Source organism: Equus asinus, chromosome 25 (genome assembly GCF_041296235.1).
Source record: "Equus asinus isolate D_3611 breed Donkey chromosome 25, EquAss-T2T_v2, whole genome shotgun sequence".
NCBI lineage: Eukaryota > Metazoa > Chordata > Mammalia > Perissodactyla > Equidae > Equus > Equus asinus.
In genome coordinates, this window is record NC_091814.1 from 13103839 (window position 1) to 13123841 (window position 20003).

The 20003-nt window shown below is 54.4% G+C and overlaps 1 protein-coding gene across 4 annotated transcripts; it reads left to right on the forward strand.

The window, feature by feature from the left end:
* Positions 1 to 3468: 3468 nt before the first annotated feature.
* Positions 3469 to 14920, forward strand: ADAMTSL4 (ADAMTS like 4). Of its 4 annotated transcripts, none has more exons than XM_070497221.1 (18): positions 3470 to 4248; positions 6687 to 6798; positions 7013 to 7070; positions 7348 to 7703; positions 7889 to 8570; positions 8835 to 8937; positions 9696 to 9832; positions 10142 to 10346; positions 10590 to 10762; positions 10913 to 11024; positions 11130 to 11315; positions 11496 to 11625; positions 11955 to 12159; positions 12475 to 12651; positions 12992 to 13198; positions 13302 to 13481; positions 13691 to 13911; positions 14063 to 14920. In XM_070497221.1, the coding sequence occupies exons 1-17, from the start codon at positions 3612 to 3614 to the stop codon at positions 13883 to 13885; spliced, it is 3855 nt and encodes a 1284-aa protein (XP_070353322.1). In that variant the 5' UTR covers positions 3470 to 3611; the 3' UTR covers positions 13886 to 13911; positions 14063 to 14920. The 4 variants fall into 4 exon arrangements, with proteins under 4 accessions (XP_070353323.1, XP_070353322.1, XP_044614137.2 ...); XM_044758202.2 differs by having other exon boundaries at positions 3471 to 4248; positions 13767 to 13911; XM_070497220.1 differs by having other exon boundaries at positions 3471 to 4248; positions 11955 to 12138; positions 13767 to 13911.
* Positions 14921 to 20003: the final 5083 nt, after the last annotated feature.

The window sequence follows — 20003 nt, forward strand, 5'->3', positions numbered from 1 at the left end:
TGGGCAAACATCTACTTATTACATAATCTTTTAAGAGACTTCTTTTTATCCTTCAGACAGTGTCCACGAATTTAGTCTGGTCCTTCACAAGTTGCTGAGGCATAGGAAATTCTCTTCTTTACACAATATTTTCAGACCACCAAGTCCTGGGAGGTGACAGCTGGAGTAAATCTCGTGAGCGCTTTGGTCCGCAGCCACTTCTTAATGGAAAGGACTATTTCTGACCTTCAGTTCACGGCAGTTACAAATGTCAAAGGCAGAACTTTTCCCTCCGCCCAGGCTCCCTTCCCACTCTGCTGTCCTCAGTCCCACCTTCCTGTCCCTCGGCTTGCTTCCTTGTAGATAAGCGACTGCTGATGAGGTGTCACTGGGGGGCACTGAAAAGTCCCTGACCTAAAATATCTTCCTCTGTCCCCTGAGGTGGAGCAAAGGGGCTTCCGCTCCAAATCCAGGACTATAAATACGCCTTTGGGTTAGGACTGTGTGTCACCACAGTCCCTAGATAAACCAACCCTTGGGGGGATGGGGGGAGTGGTGATATTAACCCATTATCTTCCCAAACTCTTTAGGAACACAGGACCAAGACTGAGGATTTTTTTTTTTTTTTTTAATTGGCACTGGGGCCAGCCCCGTGGCTGAGTGGTTAAGTTTGAGTGCTCTGTTGCGGCGGCCCAGGGTTTCACTGGTTCAAATCCTGGGTGCAGACATGGCACCGCTCATCAAGCCACACTGAGGCGGCGTCCCACATAGCACAATCAGAAGAACCTACAACTAAGAATATACAACTATATACCGGGGGGGCTTTGGGGAGAAAAAGGACAAAAATAAAATGTTAAAAAAAGAAAAAAAAAGATTGGCACTGAGCTAACATCTGTTGCCAATTGGTTTTTCTCTTCTTCTTCTCCCCAAAGCCCCCCAGTACATAGTTGTATATTCTAGTTGTGGGTTCTCCTGGCTCTGCTATGTGGGACGCCACCTCAGCATGGCTTGATGAGCAGTGCTAGGTCGGCACACAGGACTTGAACCTGCGAAACCCTGGGCCACTGAAGGGGAGTGCCCGAACTTAACTACTCCACCACAGGGCCGGCCCCAGAGGATGTTTTAAGAGACACAAACTTGAGGGGCTGGCCCCGTTGCCGAGTGGTTAAGTCCACGCGCTCTGCTGCAGGCAGAGCCCAGTGTTTCGTTGGTTCGAATCCTGGGCGCGGACATGGCACTGCTCATCAAACCACGCTGAGGCAGCGTCCCACATGGCACAACTAGAATGACCCACAACGAAGAATGTACAACTATGTACTGGGGGGCTTTGGGGAGAAAAAGGGAAAAAAAAATAAAATTTAAAAAAAAAAATAAAAAAAGAGACACAAACTTGAGGCCTACAGACAAATCTGCCCAATAGTCATGTTTTATGTGGTGTATGTGGTGTTTTAAAGGGTTTTTTTTGGTGACTTAATATTTTAAAACCAAGGTATTTTATAACTTCTCTTGGAAAACAAAAACACAAAAATAGAAGCTCTAACAACATTCGCCTGCATCCCCACAAAATAACAGGGGTCTCAGGTGTCCCCAGCCAGCTTACCCACTTGCCCATGGGCCTGTTAGCTTGGGTGGAAAAGTCGGGACAGCAGGCCTGGGCAGCTGGAACTCATTTGCTCTATAACATTCCAACCTAAATACGTCTTTTAACCCTACAAATACAAAAAACAAAACATGAATACAAAATATGAAAAAATATAGGTGAGGGGTTGGCCTTGTGGCCGAGTGGTTAAGTTCACGCACTCCAGTACAGCAGCCCAGGGTTTCACCAGTGCGAATCCTGGGCAAGGACATGGTGCTGCTCATCAGGCCACGCTGAGGTGGTGTCCCACATGCCACAACTAGAAGGATCCACAACTAAAAATACACAACTATGTACTGGGGGCTTTGGGGAGAAAAAAGGAAAAATAAAATCTTTAAAAAAAAAATTTAAAAATTTAAAAAAATAAAAATTTTTTAAAATTTTTTATTGAGCTAATGATAGGTTACAATCCCGTGAAATTTCAGTTGTATATTATTGTCTGTCAGTCATGTTGTAGGTGCAACCCTTCACCCTTTGTGCCCACCCCCCACCCCCCCTTTCCCCTGGTAGCCACTAATCTGTTCTCTTTGTCCACAGGTTTAAATTCCTCATATGAGTGGAGTCATACAGAGATTGTCCTTTTCTATCTGGCTTATTTCACTTAACATAATTCCCTCAAGGTCCATCCATGTTGTTGCAAATGGGACGATTTTGTTCTTTTTTATGGCTGAGTAGTATTCCCTTGTATATATATATGCTGCATCTTCTTTATCCAATCATCTGTTGATGGGCACTTAGGTTGCTTCCACACCTTGGTGATTGTAAATAATGCTGCAATAAACATTGGGGTGCATAGGACTTTTGGAATTGCTGACTTCAAGCTCTCTGGATAGATAAAACAATTTTTTAAAATTAAAAAAAAAAGAAAAAATATAGGTGATACAAAGTAGTATAAATAGTCCTTGTCTTGAAAGAACTTAGGGATTTGAGAAAACAAAATACGCATATTAAACTTCAAATGAGGATACAATTCATATGTTTCAAAAGCATTTATATTTTCACTTCCCTCATCTCTTAGAGAGAACGGTTGCTTCTGTTGAGCCCAATACTTACCTCCCATGGCTGGCTGTCTCCAACTAGACCCAATTCCTTGAGGCCCGAGACTGTCTTCTAACCGTGCCCCCAGCACCAAGTGCAAAAGGTGCTCAAGAAATGTTAGGTGGCAGCATCTGAGACCTGCTGTTCTGGGGGCATGCAGAACACTGCTACCAGAGTTTCTACTTCTGTGTTTTTGGTTTTCAAGAGAAAACATAAAACACCCTGGTGTTAAAATATTAACAAATTACTGAAAAAAAAAAAACCCCAAAAGCTTTAAAATACTGAATAGAGGGGCTGGGCCTGGGCGTAGTGATCAGGTTTGCCGGCTCCGCTTCAGCCGCCTGGGACCGCCTGTCCCAGGTGCGGAGCTACCCACTGCTCATCAAGCCATGGGGTGGCAGGCCTCCAATATACAGAGGAAAGGAATCTGGGCACGGATGTTAGCTCAGGGCCAATCTTCCTCACACACACAAAAGAAATAAAATATCGAGTAGATCCAACAATACACGACTGTGGTTCATGAGTAAATGGCAAATAAAACCTTAAAAATAGTAGTGACCATTTATTATCTACTCTGTCAGCCATTTTATAGATATTATTTTTTAACATAACTGATAGCACAGATAACTCTTTTGATTAAAAATTCAAACAACACGTAAGCATACAGAGTAAAAGGCAAAAGCCTGTTTTTGCCCTCCCCCAACCCCTCCCTTCTCCCCAGGCGTCGCCACTAATTCCGAGTTTGAGGTGCATTTTTTCAGATAGAAATGAATAGAGAGACATATCTCCAAAGCCAACATGTACATCAGATTAGCCCCATTTTACAGATGAGGAAACTGCAGCACAGAAAGGTCAAAGTATTCATCCAAGGGCACAGAGCTGGCAAGTACTTGAACTGAGATGCAAATCCAGATCGTCCGACTCCTAAGTCAGCGCATTCCTTTCGCTACGCTCCATGTGTACAATTTTATGGATGAAGAAACCGAGGCTCACATTGGTCCCGGCGCAGTCAGAACCACGCGGCTCACAGTCCAGCTTAGGAGAGGCAGGGATGTCTGGCTTGCACCAGAGGCTGCGCGGAGGAGAGGGCCTCGAGCGCCGCGGATCCGGGGTCGGGCGGGACCATCCCGGCCGGGGCGCGCCCCCGCCGCTCGGTCCCGGCGCCGCCCCGCCCCCTCCGAGCCGGTCCGCGGGCTGGGGTCCCGGAGTCCCCAGCACCGGTCGGGCCGCGCGCCGGCCCAGGGACAGTGCCCGGGAGCGACGGCTGCCTCCGGACCGGGCTGGCACCGCCTCGGCTTCGCCCCTCGAGCCGTCGGCGGGCGCCCGGCACGCAGGGACGGCCAGGCCCGCAGCCCCGGGGTGGGTGGCCCCGGCAGCAGGAGTTGGGGTGGGCCGCCCCCGGGGGCCGCCGAGGGGCGCGGGCAGCGCGCGTGGCGGGCGTGGCGGGGGCGGGGCGCCGGGCGGAGCCGGGCCGAGGCGGCAGTGTCCGGAGCCCGGCTCAGGGGCTGTAGTGGCCGCCGCGGAGCGAGGCTGCCTCGAGAGAGCGCCCGGGCGCAGGAGGGTAAACGGGCCGCCGGGGCTGCGCAGAGCAGGTACAGACCCTCCCTGGGACCCCCGGCCCCGGCCGCCCTCTCTCCTCGGCCCCGTCAGACCACCCGCCCCGCGCGCCCGCGCCGCCCCCGCTCCCTGCGCTCCGCTGTCGGGCCCCAGCCACGACCCCGGTCCCAGCTCGTACAGCCTCGGAAGATCTTCCAGTCCCTGGGGTCGCATTCCTGGGGAGGGGGCTCTGATTCCGTGGAACTCTGGCCCCATCACCCGGGCGGAGAATCAGCCAAAATTCCTACTAAATCACATCGTAAAAGTTGGAAAACATACTACCCAGGACCTCCCTGCACGCGCCTCCTGCTCTCCTCTAGGAGGGTGTTCCTTGAGCATGTGTGCCGCCGGCACCCCCTTCAGTCCTGGAGTTGGGGACGGGGACGCTGGGAGGGATGCAGGTGGGTGCCCTTGATCTAGCTCAGACTGATGACTAGAAAGGAAGGGCACCTGTCGGGATGGTCCTCCAGGACCCAGGAGTGGAGCGCACAACGAGGAACAAGGCGTTCTGACACAGGCAGGGACTCCACGCCAGCCCTGAAACATGCTGTCCAGCTCCCTCCCTTGCGGCAGCGACCCATTTCCCAGAAGGAGGTCGGGGGGTGGGGGGGGGGGCGGAGAAGGGGTGAGCCCTGCCCAGGTCTCCTCCTTGATCTGCACTGGCCAGAGTGGAGGTCTGGCCAGGAGGAGCCCAGGTCTGTCTAGACCAGTGTCCAGCCTGGCACCAGAGTAACCACTTCTGATCTCTCCTCTCTCCTTTCCTCACCCCGGGCAGTGAGACACACCAGATGAGGGACATGAAAAGGGGTGAAAGCACAAACGTGTGTCTGTTTCCGCAGTGGAGGGGGTGTCGGCCCCCTGCCTAGCTGTGCAGGGGGGCGGGTGGGACTTTTCCAGAGAGGGAGCCAGGCCTGGCCCCGGCCCCAGGAGCTCACGTCACCCCCACCCGCCAACCCTCACTTCTCCAGGGAATTGCCAAAGCCAAACCCAGCTCAGGCTGGGATTATGTGTACTGCGTAGACCCATAGGAGAGACAGCAAGATACAGACCTGAGGTAGCAGAGAGAAGCAGAGGCGGAGAGGGAGTGGAGGGAGGACCTGGCCGCAGAGACGGGTCAGACAGTAACCGTCACCCCTGTCTCTGTTTCCCTTCAACCCCAAATAACAGAGTCAGGCAGAGAGCTGAAGGTTTGGGTGGAAGGTTGACCCTTCTCTGGAGCCCCACCCCGCAACAGGGCAGGGTTGCTGACCTCAGTGGACAGCCCAGCGAGGGGAAGGAGCAGCCGTCATCAGCCCCCTTCCCAACCCCAAGCAGCTGAGGTGACCCTGCAGGCTCAGGCTCAACCACTGTGATCGCTCCCTCAAATTCCCAAGTCCCAGGGTCTCGGTAGGGGAGTGGGGCTGAGGGTTGCTGCCCCCAAGCACATTCCTGCCCTTCCCTCTGTCATTTCTCCTGCCCCTGAGCTGGCCCACCTCCGCATTAGCTCCTTGGATTCCTCTCCCGGGTGCCTTTCAGATCCAACAGAAACATTTTTTTTTTTTTCCTGGAAAGCAGAACTAAGAGTGGGATGAAGGGTGGGAGTGGGAAGGGCTTATAGTGAGCAGGAAGGGGCTGGAGGGCAAGGGAGAGCAGTGGGGAGAGTCAGGCTTTGAGACCAGGCTAAGGTTCCAAGCTCCACTTCCCCGATGATCAAAGCTAGACTTCAGGATGGACTTCCTGGGGACCCACGATGGGCAGCTCTAGCTGCATCTCTGCTTCCCAGGTTGCCCCAACCCATCAAAGTCATGCCTGAGATAAGCCCTCATTGAACCAGTGCTGGATGCTGGCCCCTAGAGAGAAGTTAAGTCGCAGTGGGAAAATCACCTGCTTCTCTAGAGATTAAACCATCAGCTCACTTAGTTTATCCCTTGGCTAAAAGGGTTTGGGGCAGGCAGAGATGTGCCTGAATGTTCCAGAAGGAGCTTAGCTAAGAAGAGAAGAAAAAACTGGGAACAGGTAGAGAACGGAAAGCCCAAGGGGCTCCTTGTTAACTCCTCAGGGGGCGTGTCTGGCATGTCGTCACCCCAGCCTCCCCCTTCAACTTTCCGGGACCTCTGGGAGGGCAAGAGGAGGAGTCAGATGAAAGCTTGAGCTGGCCTACAGACAGTTCCTAGTTGGGACCAGGCAGGAGCTGAGAAGTTCCTAAACTGAAGGGAGGGGACTGGAGCCTGAGTTGGGAGGCTGAGGTCCCCCACCCTCCAGCCTCAGCAGACGGACAAGGGCAGCCTTCCTTCTCCCCCTCACCCTTAGGACTTTAGAGGGGTGGACCAGTCTTCCATCCCCTCATCCTCACCACTCCATCCTCACTCTGAGATGTCCTTCTGAGGAGTCATCCCTCCCAACCTCCAGCTTTCTGGAGACTGGAGAGGTGACCACTAGGCTTCTGTCCCTGCAGAGATCACCCCCTCCATGCCCAGATGCCTGAGTAGTGGCGTGTTGGCTTCCGGTCCCCTCCTCCTTTGCCCCAGGGCCATCAAGGGAGGAGTGATGGAGAATTGGGCAGGCAGGTAAGAGGTGGGGCTGTGGGGGAGGGGGAAGGATAGCTCTGTCCCTGGAAGTGAGGGAAAGGTCACTGGGAGGGGGTGGGGGAAGTGATGAGTAACTTCTGCTTTCTGAGAAGTTGTCATCAGGATGTGGGGAGCCTGCTGGGGGTGAGGGGTGGTGTCATAATACCTCCTCTGGTTCCCATCTGACATCCCCACTCCTGCCTTTGGTTTGCAGGCCCGGGTTGTATCTGATGCTGCTTCTGTCCCTCCCTCAACTCTGCCTGGATCAGGAGGTGAGCCAGGGACGAGAGGCTGTGATCCTTCCATCTCCCTCCATCTCCCATCCCCCTTCTCCATTTGCCGCAGCCTCTGATGAGCCCCGGCCTCTCTCTCACACACTTGGCCCTCCCAGCGCTCCCTGCCCCTCAACTCCCTAACTCCCTGTCAGATAACATCAAGTTTCACCTCTGCTACTGAACCTTAGGCCAGTAACAACCGCTCCATGCCCCCAGCCTTGGACTAGATACTCGAAAGTCCTTCTAATTTTCTCTGACCTTTTTGTCTACATAGGTGTTATCTGGACACTCTCTTCAGACAGCCCCTGAGGAGAGCCAAGGCCCTGAGGGCGTCTGGGGTCCTTGGGACCAGTGGGCCTCTTGCTCTCAGCCCTGTGGGGTGGGGGTGCAGCGCAGGATCCGGACATGTCAGCTCCCTACAGATCAACTCCACCAGGGCCTGCCCCTCCCACCCCGGCCCCCAAGACATCCAGAAGCCCTGCTCCCTGGGGGTCAGGGTCCCAGACCCCAGACTTCCAGAGCAACCCTCCCCCTGTACAGGCCACAGCCTCGGGGAACAAGTGGCCCACTTGGAGGTCCTGTTTCTCAGTTAGGGAGAGAGGAGGCCCAGGAGATTCAAGGAGCCAGGAGGTGAGGAATGGGGCTTTGACGGAAGGGGTGGGCCTTGGGCAAGGGGTGGGGCTTTGGATGAAGGAAAGGGGAGGAAAGGGTACATGATGACTTAGGGAGGCCTACCTTCTGTGCGAGGAAGTGGGCTGGGGAGGCAGGAGCCGAAACGCCAGAGCTGTGACTCCATGTCTGCAACACCTTCTCAGGTCCCGGGTTCGAGACCCCATCAAGCCAGGAATGTTTGGTTATGGCAGAGTGCCCTTTGCTTTGCCGCTCCATCGGAACCGCAGGCACCCCCGGAGGTCACCCAGATCTGAGCTCTCCCAGGCCTCAGATCTTCCATCCCTGACTCCAAGAGCAGAGCCATCCTCTGCCAACCACACCCCTCAAACTCAGCTCCCTCCTACAGAACTGTCTGCCCACACCCCATCCCTGCCAGCAGAACCCCAAAGCCCCGAAATGGCTCAGACAGAGGTGCCATCTAGAACCAGGCCTGACCCCACATGGCCCCACCCCAGAGCCCAGGCCTCCGGCACAGAGCCTCCCTCATCCATCTTTTCCCCAGGAGAAAGTAGCTCCTTCCATGTGTCCCCTCAGCCGGGAATGCCGAGTTCCCAGGGTTGGGCCAGCCCCCGGGTGACAGAGAGATACCCTAATCCTTTCCTTTCTGTCCCTTGGGGCCGAGGCCAACAGAGCCGGGAGCACTGGAGACCTGGGGGGCATCTTCACAGGTCCCTCACAGAGCCTGCCCCGCACCACCCAGCTGGCTGGTTGCCTCTGCTGAGTGCTGGCCCCCATTCCAGCTCCCTCTGGAGCCTCTTTGCTCCCAGTAGCCTTGTTCCAAGATGTTCTGGGGAGAGTGAGCAGCTGAGAGCCTGCATCCAAGTGGTGAGTTCTTCCTTGGACCATCTCTCCCGCGCCCCCGCCCCCCACCCCAGCTTCCAATTCTCCTTCCCTGACCTTGAGTCTGGGTCCTCAGCTTGTCAGATCTGGACTTGAGGGAGAAGGGCCTTGGCATCTGACCTCCTCAGGGTAGGGGCCTTGGAGCTCGTCCATAGATCTGACCTTCCCTCCTACCCCCCCAAATCCAGCCCTGACCTACACCCCCGTTTTCCTCCCCAGCTTTGACTCCTCTGTATCCCCCCACCTCAGCCCTGCCCCCCTGAGCAGCCAGACCCCCGGGCCCTGCAGTGTGCAGCCTTTGACTCGCAGGAGTTCATGGGCCAGCTCTACCAATGGGAGCCCTTCACAGAAGGTGAGGTTTCTAGCCCACTCCCTGGACAAGGGGGCTTAAGATTGGGGGATGATGGGGAGAGGGAGACACCCAGCCCCTCCGTTTCTCCTCTGTAGGGAAGAATTTGTAGTCTCTGTGTCATATTTTGTTTCTTATTTCCCAGGGTTGAGGTGAAGAGCGAGCACAGGCCTGGCAAGGGGGAGGGAGTTTCAGACAGGGCCTCAGCTGTCAGATGGTGGTGGGTGGTAAGGAGAGGGTCAGGCTGGGAGAGGGAGGTGTCCGTAGGTGCCCTTTGGCTGGCTTCTTCTGGGAGGAAGTCCATCCCAGGAGGTGGTGTGGACGTGACCGAGGGGCACAGTCAGAGAGATCCTGTCCAGTGGTGACAGCAGGGTGGGGTGTGCCATGGGTCTGAGTGATGTTACATCACTCGCTCCCAAGTTCCCATCCACCTGATTTTAGGCCTGTGTCAACTTGATACCAGGACAGCCACTCACGAGCTCTGAACTCACACATGGTTTCAAGTCTCTCTCCTTTCTCAGAGTTCACAACCCCTTTGCTGGTCTCAGTGACCTCAGTTGACCCTACTCAACTTTTGTGTGACCCTCAAACCAACCTTTTAGAGTATGGAATTGTCATGTTCCCTTTATCACAGTGACCTGGGCAACCTCAGGATGCCCCTTAGCTAATATAAGCCAAGCTGCCGTCAGGACCCTGGGGTCTTTCCCAGTTAACCTCCTAGCAGGGACCCTAGCTAACTACACTTCCACCCTGCCTCTTAGTCCAGGGCTCCCAACGCTGTGAACTGAACTGCCGCCCCCGTGGCTTCCGCTTCTATGTCCGTCACACCGAAAAGGTCCAGGATGGGACCCTGTGTCAGCCCGGAGCCCTAGACATCTGTGTGGCTGGACGCTGCCTGGTGAGGGAGGATGGTGTGCGCACACTTGCACACACGCACACAGAGTCTCCTCTTTCATCATCACAAGAAAACACCAGACTAAGTTTGCAAAGAGGAAAGTTCTCACCTGCGAGGCTGAACTGAGCAGAGCCAGGAGGTGAACTGAAGGGATCCCCTCAGGCACATCCAAGTGTCCCTGAGGCCAGCTGGGGATGGGGGGCTGACAAAGAAACACATTCTCACTTGTAGTACAGGGTCCCAAGAGGACCAGGCTGGGGTGTGAGGTGGTGCCTGGCCTCGAGCAGCTCCCCCCACCCCACCTTCCCCCAGAGCCCCGGCTGCGATGGGATCCTCGGCTCTGGCAGGCGTCGAGATGGCTGTGGAGTCTGTGGGGGTGATGATTCTACCTGTCGCCTCGTCTCGGGGAACCTCACTAACCGGGGGGGCCCTCTGGGCTATCAGAAGATCTTGTTGATTCCTGCTGGAGCTTCCCGCCTCCAGATTGCCCAGCTCCGGCCCAGCTCCAACTACCTGGGTGAGCCCCCTGGATCCCCTGCGTCTTGGGTCTCCCTTCCATTCCTGGTCGCTTGGTTCTGCCCTCCACATCCGCATTCAGCGCAGTACAGAAGCCAAGCAGGGAGTGTCAGGGGCTCCCCGCCTTGGGGAGGCGGCGAGGAAGCTGAGAGAAGGTGGCGTGTGTGGGGCTCCGTGTGTTTCGGGAAGTGGCGGGAGAGGAGGACAGTCTGACTAACCTCGTGTCCTGCTCTCTCACCTGCAGCACTTCGAGGCCCTGGGGGCCGGTCCATCATCAACGGAAACTGGGCTGTGGATCCCCCTGGGTCCTACACGGCCGGTGGGACTATCTTCCGGTACAACCGTCCTCCTCGAGAGGAGGGCACCGGGGAGAGTCTGTCAGCCGAGGGCCCCACAACCCAGCCTGTGGATGTCTATGTGAGCTTGGAGCCTGGGGAAGCTGGGCTGCTGGGGAGGCAGGCCTTTCCCTCTGAGGGCAAAGCTGGGGGTCTCAAGATGGGGGAGAAGGCTGGTGGTATGCCCCCCTCACATCCCCAAACATTCACTATCATCTCTTTTTCTCCCCAGATGATCTTTCAGGAGGAAAACCCAGGTGTTTTTTATCAGTATGTCATCTCTTCACCTCCTCCAAACCCTGAGAACCCCACCCCAGAGCCCCGTATCCCCCAACTGCAGCCTGGTGAGACCTCAATCCCTAGACCTAGAAGGAGGGGAGAGGCTGAACCGGGGAGCTCCGAGGCCGTGGGGCTGCATCTGATTTGCTTACTCCACTTTCCCTGCACAGAGATGTTAAGGGTAGAGCCCCCACCAGCTTCAGCACCCCGCCCTGCCCGCACCCCAGGCACCCTCCAGCGTCAGGTGCGGATCCCCCAGATGCCTGCCCCACCCCACCCCAGGACTCCCCTGGGGTCTCCAACTGGATACTGGAAACGAGTGGGGCACTCTGAGTGCTCCGCATCCTGTGGAAAAGGTGAGACTTCATGCACCAGTCTGTATGCCTGGCACCTTTAGCCCAAATCCCCAGCTTGGCGCTCCTGATCTCATATCCGGGATCATGGGTGCACACCTCGACTCTGTGCCAGTCAGACTCCAATGCCTTGGACCACACTCACCATCCCGCCTCCCCTGGCTTCCCTCTCCCTACCTTCAGGTGTTTGGCGCCCTGTCTTCCTCTGCATTTCTCGTGAGTCAGGAGAGGAACTGGATGAACGCAGCTGTGCCTTGGGCGCCAGGCCCCCAGCCTCCCTAGAACCCTGCCATGGTCCCCCATGCCCCCCATAGTGAGTATGACCCACAGGGAGTGTCAGGATCCTCAGTTGCCCTGGGCTGCCCGTAGGATCTCACCTGGACTGTGCACTCAGCACAAGATGTCCTAGCTGCAGAGAGACAGAATTCCATTAGAAAGGCCGACATTCCATAGACAGCAAGAAAACCCTGGCAGCCTGAGCTCCACGAGGAAACCCAGGCTCCAAACACTAAATATGCCCCCTCTCCTCTGAGGGGTCCCCACCCCGAGTCAGTCGTCCCTCTCCCTGAACATGGCAGCCCCACACATCTCTTTTTTTGCCATCTGTGTCTCTGTCTCCTCCCGCCCTGCCCATGCCCACAGCTGGGAGGCTGGCGAGTGGACGTCCTGCAGCCGCTCCTGTGGCCCTGGCACCCAGCACCGCCAGCTGCGCTGCCGGCAAGAGTTTGGTGGGGGTGGCTCCTCAGTGCCTCCAGAGCGCTGTGGACATCTCCCCCGGCCCAACATTACCCAGCCCTGTCAGCTGCGCCTCTGTGGCCACTGGGAGGTTCGTTCCCCCTGGAGCCAGGTGAGTGGGACTAGGCAAGGAGTCTCTTGGAGGGGGAAGGATCCTAGAGGAGTAGGTACCAGTCAGCTTTTTTCCAACTTCTTTTTAATCAGCAGAAACTTTATAACAAGATCTCACATGGACCCCCAATCTATCAGTCAGATAAGAGACTGAACAGGCGTGGGGGGCCCAGAGCACCAGGCTCAGCCTGCTCCTCGAGCCACAAAGCCATGTAACTCCTGAGCTAGGGATCAAAGGCAGATCTGGTTCAAAAGCCATGGAGGCTGGCAAGGAAACCTGGGAAACCCACTCCTTGGATCCCCCTCATCCCCTCAGTGCTCTGTGCGGTGCGGGCGTGGCCAGAGGAGCCGGCAAGTTCGCTGTGTTGGAAACAACGGTGATGAAGTGAGTGAGCGGGAGTGTGCTTCAGGCCCCCCGCGGCCCCCCAACAGAGAGGCCTGTGACATGGGGCCCTGTACCACGGCCTGGTTCCACAGTGACTGGAGCTCCAAGGTAGGCCCCACACCCCCTTCGCTAAGTCCCACATCCCTGGTGCTCCACACCCAGGACACCCTCTCAGAGCCTTCCCAGCACAGCTGAGTAAACATTTATTGAGAAAGCACCTACTGTGTGGAAGACACTGCTGATGCTGGGAACTCAGAGATAAGTGAGAAAAACTTACATTAGGGTCCTGGAGCCCAGGCAAAGTTTCCCCTTATCTGGCTGGTACCCCTGGGGGCATTCCCTCACTCCTGGGGTCAGGAACCATGATGCGCCTGTCCTCAGCCCCCTGCTCTTCCCCTGTTCATCATCAGCTGCCTCCCATCACACAGCCTGCTCTGCTTCCTAACAGTGTTCAGCTGAGTGTGGGACAGGAATCCAGCGACGTTCTGTGGTCTGCCTCGGGAGTGGGGAGGCCCATGGAGTGGGCCAGGAGGAAACAGGAACAGGAACCAGTGAGCAAAGCTGTGCACCAGGGAGCCGCCCCCCTGACATGCGTGCCTGCAGCTTGAGGCCCTGTGAGATGACATGGTGCTGGTACACGGGGCCCTGGACTGAGGTCAGCTACGAGCCGGGGAGGGGGTGCCTGTCAGTGGGGTTCCATGTGGGCATTGGGAGATCCCTGTTCTCCCCCTTACATACCCTGCCCTTCCCTACATCAGTGCTCCTCAGAATGTGGCTCTGGCACACAGCGTAGAGACATCATCTGTGTGTCCAAACTGGGGACTGAGTTCAATGTGACATCTCCTAGCAACTGTGCCCACCTGCCCAGGCCCCCCGCCCTGCAGCCCTGTCAGGGGCAGGACTGCCAGGACCGATGGTTTTCTACAACCTGGAGTCCGGTGAGTGCCTGGCTCCCTTGCCCTGCTCAGCGTGGATGTCAGGGAAGGGGAGGCTCCTCTCCCTCTACCTCCTTCTGTGCCCCAGGATAAGGCCAGCTGCGGTTTAACATTGTCCCACTTCCTGTAGACTTGGAGGACAGGTGGTCCCTCTCCATGTGGGATTTCATAATGCTCCAGGAACGTACCCCACCCACACACACTCCTTTCAGAGATGGAGGAGGCCTGGGGTTCAGGAGGAGCCTGGTGCACAGCAGAGGTCTGATATGATAGCCGGGGTCTCCCCAGTGTTCTCGTTCCTGCCAGGGGGGCATTCAGACAAGGGAGGTCCAGTGCCTGACTGCCAACCAGACCCTCAGCATCCGATGCCCTGCTCACCTGCGGCCCTCCAGGAAACGACCCTGTAACAGCCAACCCTGCAGCCAGCGCCCTGGTAAAGAGCTCCTTCTCCCCAACCCCAAATAGAGTGGAGTTAGCTGAAGTGTGGGTGGAGATGAGAAAAGACCAGTGAGAGTGGGCAGCACACCTCCAGAGGGATGGATCTTGGTGACCGTCTTGTGCCCACTGGCCTCCTCTGTCCCCAGATGATCAATGCAAGGACAGCTCTCCACATTGCCCTCTGGTGGTACAGGCCCGGCTCTGCGTCTATCCCTACTACACAGCCACCTGTTGCCGCTCTTGTGCCCATGTCCTGGAGCGGTCTCCCCCGGAGCCCGCCTGAAATGGGTCCGGAAGACCCTCTCCTCATGGTTTTCTCATGCTCCCATCAGTCACTCATCAATCAGCTCACTCTGTACCCTCTGGCTCTTCAGCCTGTCCTAGTCTCACCAGAGATGTCCCCCAGGGTGGTTAAAGGTGGCAAGATGACTTACAGTGACTGTCAAGATCAGTGGTTGGGTCTGTGTGGTGGTGTGATGGTGTGTGTGCACATGTGCGCCCAAATGTGTCTCTGGGCCTGCATGGATGTGTGTGCACTCATAGGTGTGTATCACTTCTCAAAAAGAGGTTAGACTGAGAAGGAATGGGGAGGGGACAATGCCTGTGTCCCTGAGACTTTTCAAGGCTGAGAGGAAAGCAAGTTTACAGCTCCTTAGTAATCTGAACTGCTTAGCAACTGGCTTCTCCATCAGTTCCAACATTGTGCCCTAAACCTCATTTCTCATGTTCAGGCCTCATATCTTCGAAACCACCCTTTTGTCCTCTGACCCCTTCTCCCCTTACCTAGTCTCTCTGTCCCTACCTCTCTCAATTAGCTAGGGATGGGGGTCACCCCAGGAAGAGAGACTGCCTCCCCAGAGCAGGGACCAGCTGGGCAGGGGAAGGAAGAGAGAAAGGTTAGAATAAGACACCCTTGCCCCTGCTTCCGCTCCCCACCTCCTAAAATGGTTCCCACCCCAGAACTAATTTATTTTTTATTAAAGATGATTATGACAAATGAGAAACAGGCTCTTTATTGTCCTCATGGGAACCCAGCCATACGGGCCACCTAAGCAAGCAGTGTGAGGTCAGAATGAAGGGTGGGAAGGGGCCCAGCACTTAGAGCCCAGGCGGGGAGAGTTTGGGTCCAGAAAAGGGAATGAGTGAGCCCCAGTCACTGCCTTGGTCAGAGCGACAGGATCCTGGCCCTGCAGGTTGGGCACTGACCACTAGAGGTCACCACTTCTCCCAGCTTAGGTATGGAGTTGAGAGCTTGGGTCCAGAGGTGAGGAAAAAACTGCGTAGTCTCTGGTGGGTTTCTTGGTAGGCTGAGTCTTTCTGTAAAGACTCTTGGAATCTAGCAGCACTTCTTTTAATTTGTAGCCGAGCTGAATGGCAGCTGGCTTTTCAAGGGTTTTTTTTCCTGTTCCCTTCTTTCCCCCTGCCTTCCTGCCTCCCCCATCCTTTCTGTTATTATCCATTTCCTTATTAAGCTCTTGGTTTATTGCTTTTCACTGGGTGAGGGGAAAGGAAGTGATTTCCGGCCCCCCCTTCCCTCAGCAGTAATGGCTGGAGGAGGCGGAGCCTTGCCTGGCTCTCCGGGACTTGGGAGGGCGTAGATGCAGGAGGAGCCATGGCAGTACAGGATGTCCTGCCAAAGACACATTCTTCAGAGATGCCTCACCCTAGTCTCCTCCCTCCCCCACCCGTTTCATCTCAAGGTAAATAGCTTGCTAGAGGTGGTGTGAGAGCCAGCAGTCTTTTCCATAATACACATCCTCTCCCTGACCCCTACAATTCTGAGGTCTGAATCCAGGTCTCCACTTCTGGAAGCCATACTTCCTAGGGGTCCCTCAGCCTAGGAAGGGGGGCACTTCAACAGAACCAGACTCCTCTCCCCGTTGGAAGCTTTCCTCCCCCGATCCCTGCCCCTCCACAAGTATCGCTGAGGAAGACCATTAATAAAGGCCGGCAGAAACAGTTGAACTGAGTGACTATTTCCTGAGCACACCCGGACCCTGTGAAAGACGCCAGCCTTGCCTGAGAAGGCAGGACTTCTCTCTCTAGCAGCTCCCTCATGTCATCCTCTTGCTCAGGCTTTCCCTGGGTTGGAAGTGGCTGAGAAGGAAGACTTTGGACAACACCTTGGGAGGAGGGCGGTTGAGGAAGGAGGCAAAGGGAATGGAGGAAAGGAAAATGAAACTGACTTTAGCCCAGGGCGAGGAGCAGGGAAAGGGGGTTCAAGGAAAGCCTGTCTCTGCCCGGCCTAGAGGGAGGTGTCAGGTGTGTTCCTCTCTCTGGTGAACCTGTTAGGGGATCAAAGATGTGGGGAACCAGGGAAGTGGGACCTGAGTGAGCCCTGTAGATACTGAGAACTGAAGGCGGAGTCCTAAAACCAAGGGAGGCCCTCCCCCAGCGATTCCTGGAAGCTTCGCTGGCTGGGCGGTGGCCCCAACTCAGCTGACTTCCCCGAACAAGTTCCTCCTCTCTCTTACAGAGCCTCACAGGGCTGTTGCTGGGCAGGTCTGGCGTTTGGCCTGAGCCTGAGAACCAATCACAGGTGTTGAAAGCAGCCACAGCCCCTCTTAGAGCTCCCCCCCCCCCCCCCCCCCCCCCCCCCCCCCCCCCCCCCGGCTTCAGGCTTCATCACCGCCTTTCTCTTTCTGATAGCCCCCGAGTTCCCTCATGGCCTCCAGCCTCTGACTTCTAAGGAGGTGGGCTTTCATCTGGGGATTTGTCCCCTTTCCCCTCTCATTTTAAAGCTAGGGCCACTGCTACCCCTAAGGAGTCTTTCCTCTGGTCACTGAAGTCAGTATGAGGTCAATGTGGAAATTTTCAGGAAGGGGAACCTGACCCCAAGCCGTCCCTTTTCCTGGCCCCTTAGAGGGGGGTAGTGTGGCCAGACACCTCTTTGTTGACCTCTGAAACAATCTAGAAGGTCTTGGGAGAGAGGAAGCTGCAACCCAAGGCCAAGGAGATGTGGTGGAGGGGCCCCTAGGTTTGGCGCACTGAGGGGAGTTTAGGGAAGGACTCAGAGGAACTGGACCCCTGAGAACTGAGGTGGGGGTGGGGTGACGATAGGAACAATCTCGATATGCACAAGAGAGATCAAGCATGCAGAAGGCCAGTGAAAGGCTGAGGGCTCCTCATTTTGAGTGCTGGGGGAAGGGACTGTGGTTCTCTATCAGTGTACTTAGGGGTGAACCTGTGAGGTCCCGGTTCAGCTGGGTCAGAATTCCTCCCCCCTCCCAGCTTCCCCAGGGTAATTACCCACCCAATTAAGCTGCAGCCTTCAGTCTAAATTTACCTCCTAGACTTCCCCAACCCCAGGGCCTCCCTGCAAGCAGGTGTTCACAGCTGCAGGGGTGGGTCTGTGGAGACCCATACTCTACTCATACAGATATGAGTCAGCCTCACTGGTAACTAGGACTGAAGCGGGGCACGAGAACCCAGTCGCTGGCTCGCAGCATGAGCGTCTCGGCCTTAAGACACCCTCTCTCAGGAGCCCTTTACTGGAGTGCTATGGTCGGAGGATCTGGATAGACCTCAAGGGCAGGACGAGGGCAGAGGGATTAGAGTAAGAACAAAATGCAAGGAGAAGCTCCCCTCAAGGTTCTCTCCAACCAGAGCTTTCCCCTTCTCCCCAGTTTTACAAATAGAGACTTCATTTTAATTTAACACCCTTCTCCACCAGAGTCAGCTGAATCAGGGAGACCTTTCCTCTCCTTGAACCATGAAGAATCATGCTAGACTAGCGATTATAGTCTGGGGGTGTGTGTGGTGGGGCTGGGGATTCCTACGTTCCCTCTCTCTCCTACCAACATCCCTCAAATCCACCACCTCTGGTGCTGGGAGTCAGCCTGGTGTGGAAATCAAAGAGGGGGCTTATTTGTCACAGACAGGTGATGAAGAGGTGTCAGCTTTGAAGGGTGGGAGGCACCTTCTACAGGAAGTAGTCTCAGGAAAGTACCTAAGTTTAAGTCTGTCAACAAGAGAGATAAACAGTTTGGGTTAACCTCAAACTAGACAGCACAAATCCTGAATCTGAGTTTGGGCTCCTTGACCCAGGAGACTGGGGAAAACTTTACAGCGGGGAGTTTCAGGGCTGAGGTCTAAAGGTGGAAAAGTCTTGAGGGGAGCATGTGCAAAACTAGGCCAACACAAGGGACGCATGAGCCATGGCAGTCAGATCCTAGGGAACCAATCAGCCACTTCAGCTGAAGGGAAGGTGCAGAGATGGCCAGGAACCAGACAGGTCAGAGCATTTATTGGTGGGCACCAGAGAGCTGTGTTTGAGTGGCCTGGGAAAGCACCTCAGTAGTTGGAGGAGGCATGAGTTCCACGTCAGGAAGGTCCCAGGCTGGGGTTAGGATGTGTGGGGGCCGTACTCTTCTGAGCCTTGCCTGAATCTAAGAGACAGCTCTACAGAACTTTGAAGAGGAAAAGAAACTGGGGGAAAGAGGGTTGGGCTCCTCATAAAAAGGAGCAGACTGGGTCCCTGGGATCCTTAGGCCCAAAAAGGCAAGGTGGCAAAGGCCCTGCCCTCGATGGGAGGGGCAGAGTAAATCTGCTCCTGGAACAGGAGAACCCTTTCTTTCATGTCTTCCTCGCTCGCGGCACTTCTATTGATTCTTGGTTGCCTGCCTCTTTCATCACATAATAAGACTCCTTTTTAGCGCTAGCAGAAGAGTGGGCAAGCTTTTTCCCTAAAGAACCAGAGTAAATATTTTCAGCTTTGCAGGCCTTAGAATGTCTGTTGCAACTCCTGGGCCCTGCTGTTGCAGCGCGAAAACAGCCATAGACAATATGTAAACACATGGGCGTGGCTGTGTTCCAGGCAAACTTTATGACATTGAAATTTTAATTTCATATAAATTTAACGTCTCACATGATATTATGTTTTTCAAACGTTTAGAAACGCAAAAACCGTTCTTAGCGCGCGGGCCACACAAAACCAGGCACTAGGGCAGGTTTGGCAGGCGGGTGGTTTGCAGACCCTGGGGTTTTTTCCATCTGCCTGGACTCTTGCTCTGAAAGTCCGGTTTGTGTCCCCTGTGAGCCTCCAAATACAGCTGGAGAACTTTTTAATTCAACGTCCTATCCACTGATGCCTGGTTCTCAGTGGCTTCTCCCAGGGAATTCATCGACTTGGAAATGGCTAAGAGAGTACACTTTTAAGGGAAATTCCTTACGTTTGTATAGTGCTTTAAGGTCAAGTACTTGTATATATCCTGTGTTTAAATCTTCACAAGAAGAAGACAGGGAAGGCAGTACTGTTAAACCCAGATTACAGGGGAGAAAATTAAGGTTTGAGACGTAGTCTTTTCACTTTTAAAATTCTACCTAATTCCTTTGTTCTTTTACTCAACTTCACTTCTACAGGGCACCTTCTATAAAATACTCAGTAATTGGGACCACAGTGATCCAGATCTTGGATGGTTTTGTTTTTGTTGTTGCTTTCAAATGTTGCTCATGACTTTTCAGCATTTTAGGAAAATCCTGTCTAAATTTTATTTTTCAACCCAGTTTCAAGGAGTTAAAAATCTTTTCAAATGAATCCAGTATTTGGGTCCAAGGAAATAATTAAATATACATGGTCTTTGTTTAAGGTTCACTGTCATGCAAACACAGGCTTATATATTACTAATTGACAGTTTTTTTCCTAGGACAAACTTTATCACTCACAGTGGTGTGTTATGTTAATATACTCTGTACTTAAAAGCAATGCAGCTGCATTTCTTTTTTAAATAACCTAGATCAGGGATCGCTTACTAAATCCCTATTCCGTATTTGATGATTTTCTTTCATATCCTTCTTGGTTCACAATGGAGAAAGAAAGATACAGAGACCTCTATCCTGTTGAGACCTGACCCCAACTACCAAACTTTGTGGGGGAAAGAGGCAAGGAAGCAGGTAACCACTGCTCCTCCCTATCATTACTAAGCTCCTCTGTAGAGCTGTTGTTCCTTAAAGCTGAAAACAAGCCACCTCATTTCAAAACACACATGCGTGCACACACACTGACAAAACTTCATTACATTTTGACACGAAGCTGTTTCCCTCTTTCTGTTTCTCTGCTTTGCCTCAGGAGGAACTTCTGAGAAATGA

Coding starts and splice junctions, on each gene's coding strand:
- ADAMTSL4 (XM_044758202.2), top strand. CDS start 3,612: ATGTGTACAATTTTATGGATGAAGAAACCGAGGCTCACATTGGTCCCG. Junction 11,025..11,129: donor TATCCCCCAACTGCAGCCTG/GTGAGACCTCAA, acceptor TTCCCTGCACAG/AGATGTTAAGGGTAGAGCCC. Junction 12,160..12,474: donor TTCGTTCCCCCTGGAGCCAG/GTGAGTGGGACT, acceptor TCATCCCCTCAG/TGCTCTGTGCGGTGCGGGCG.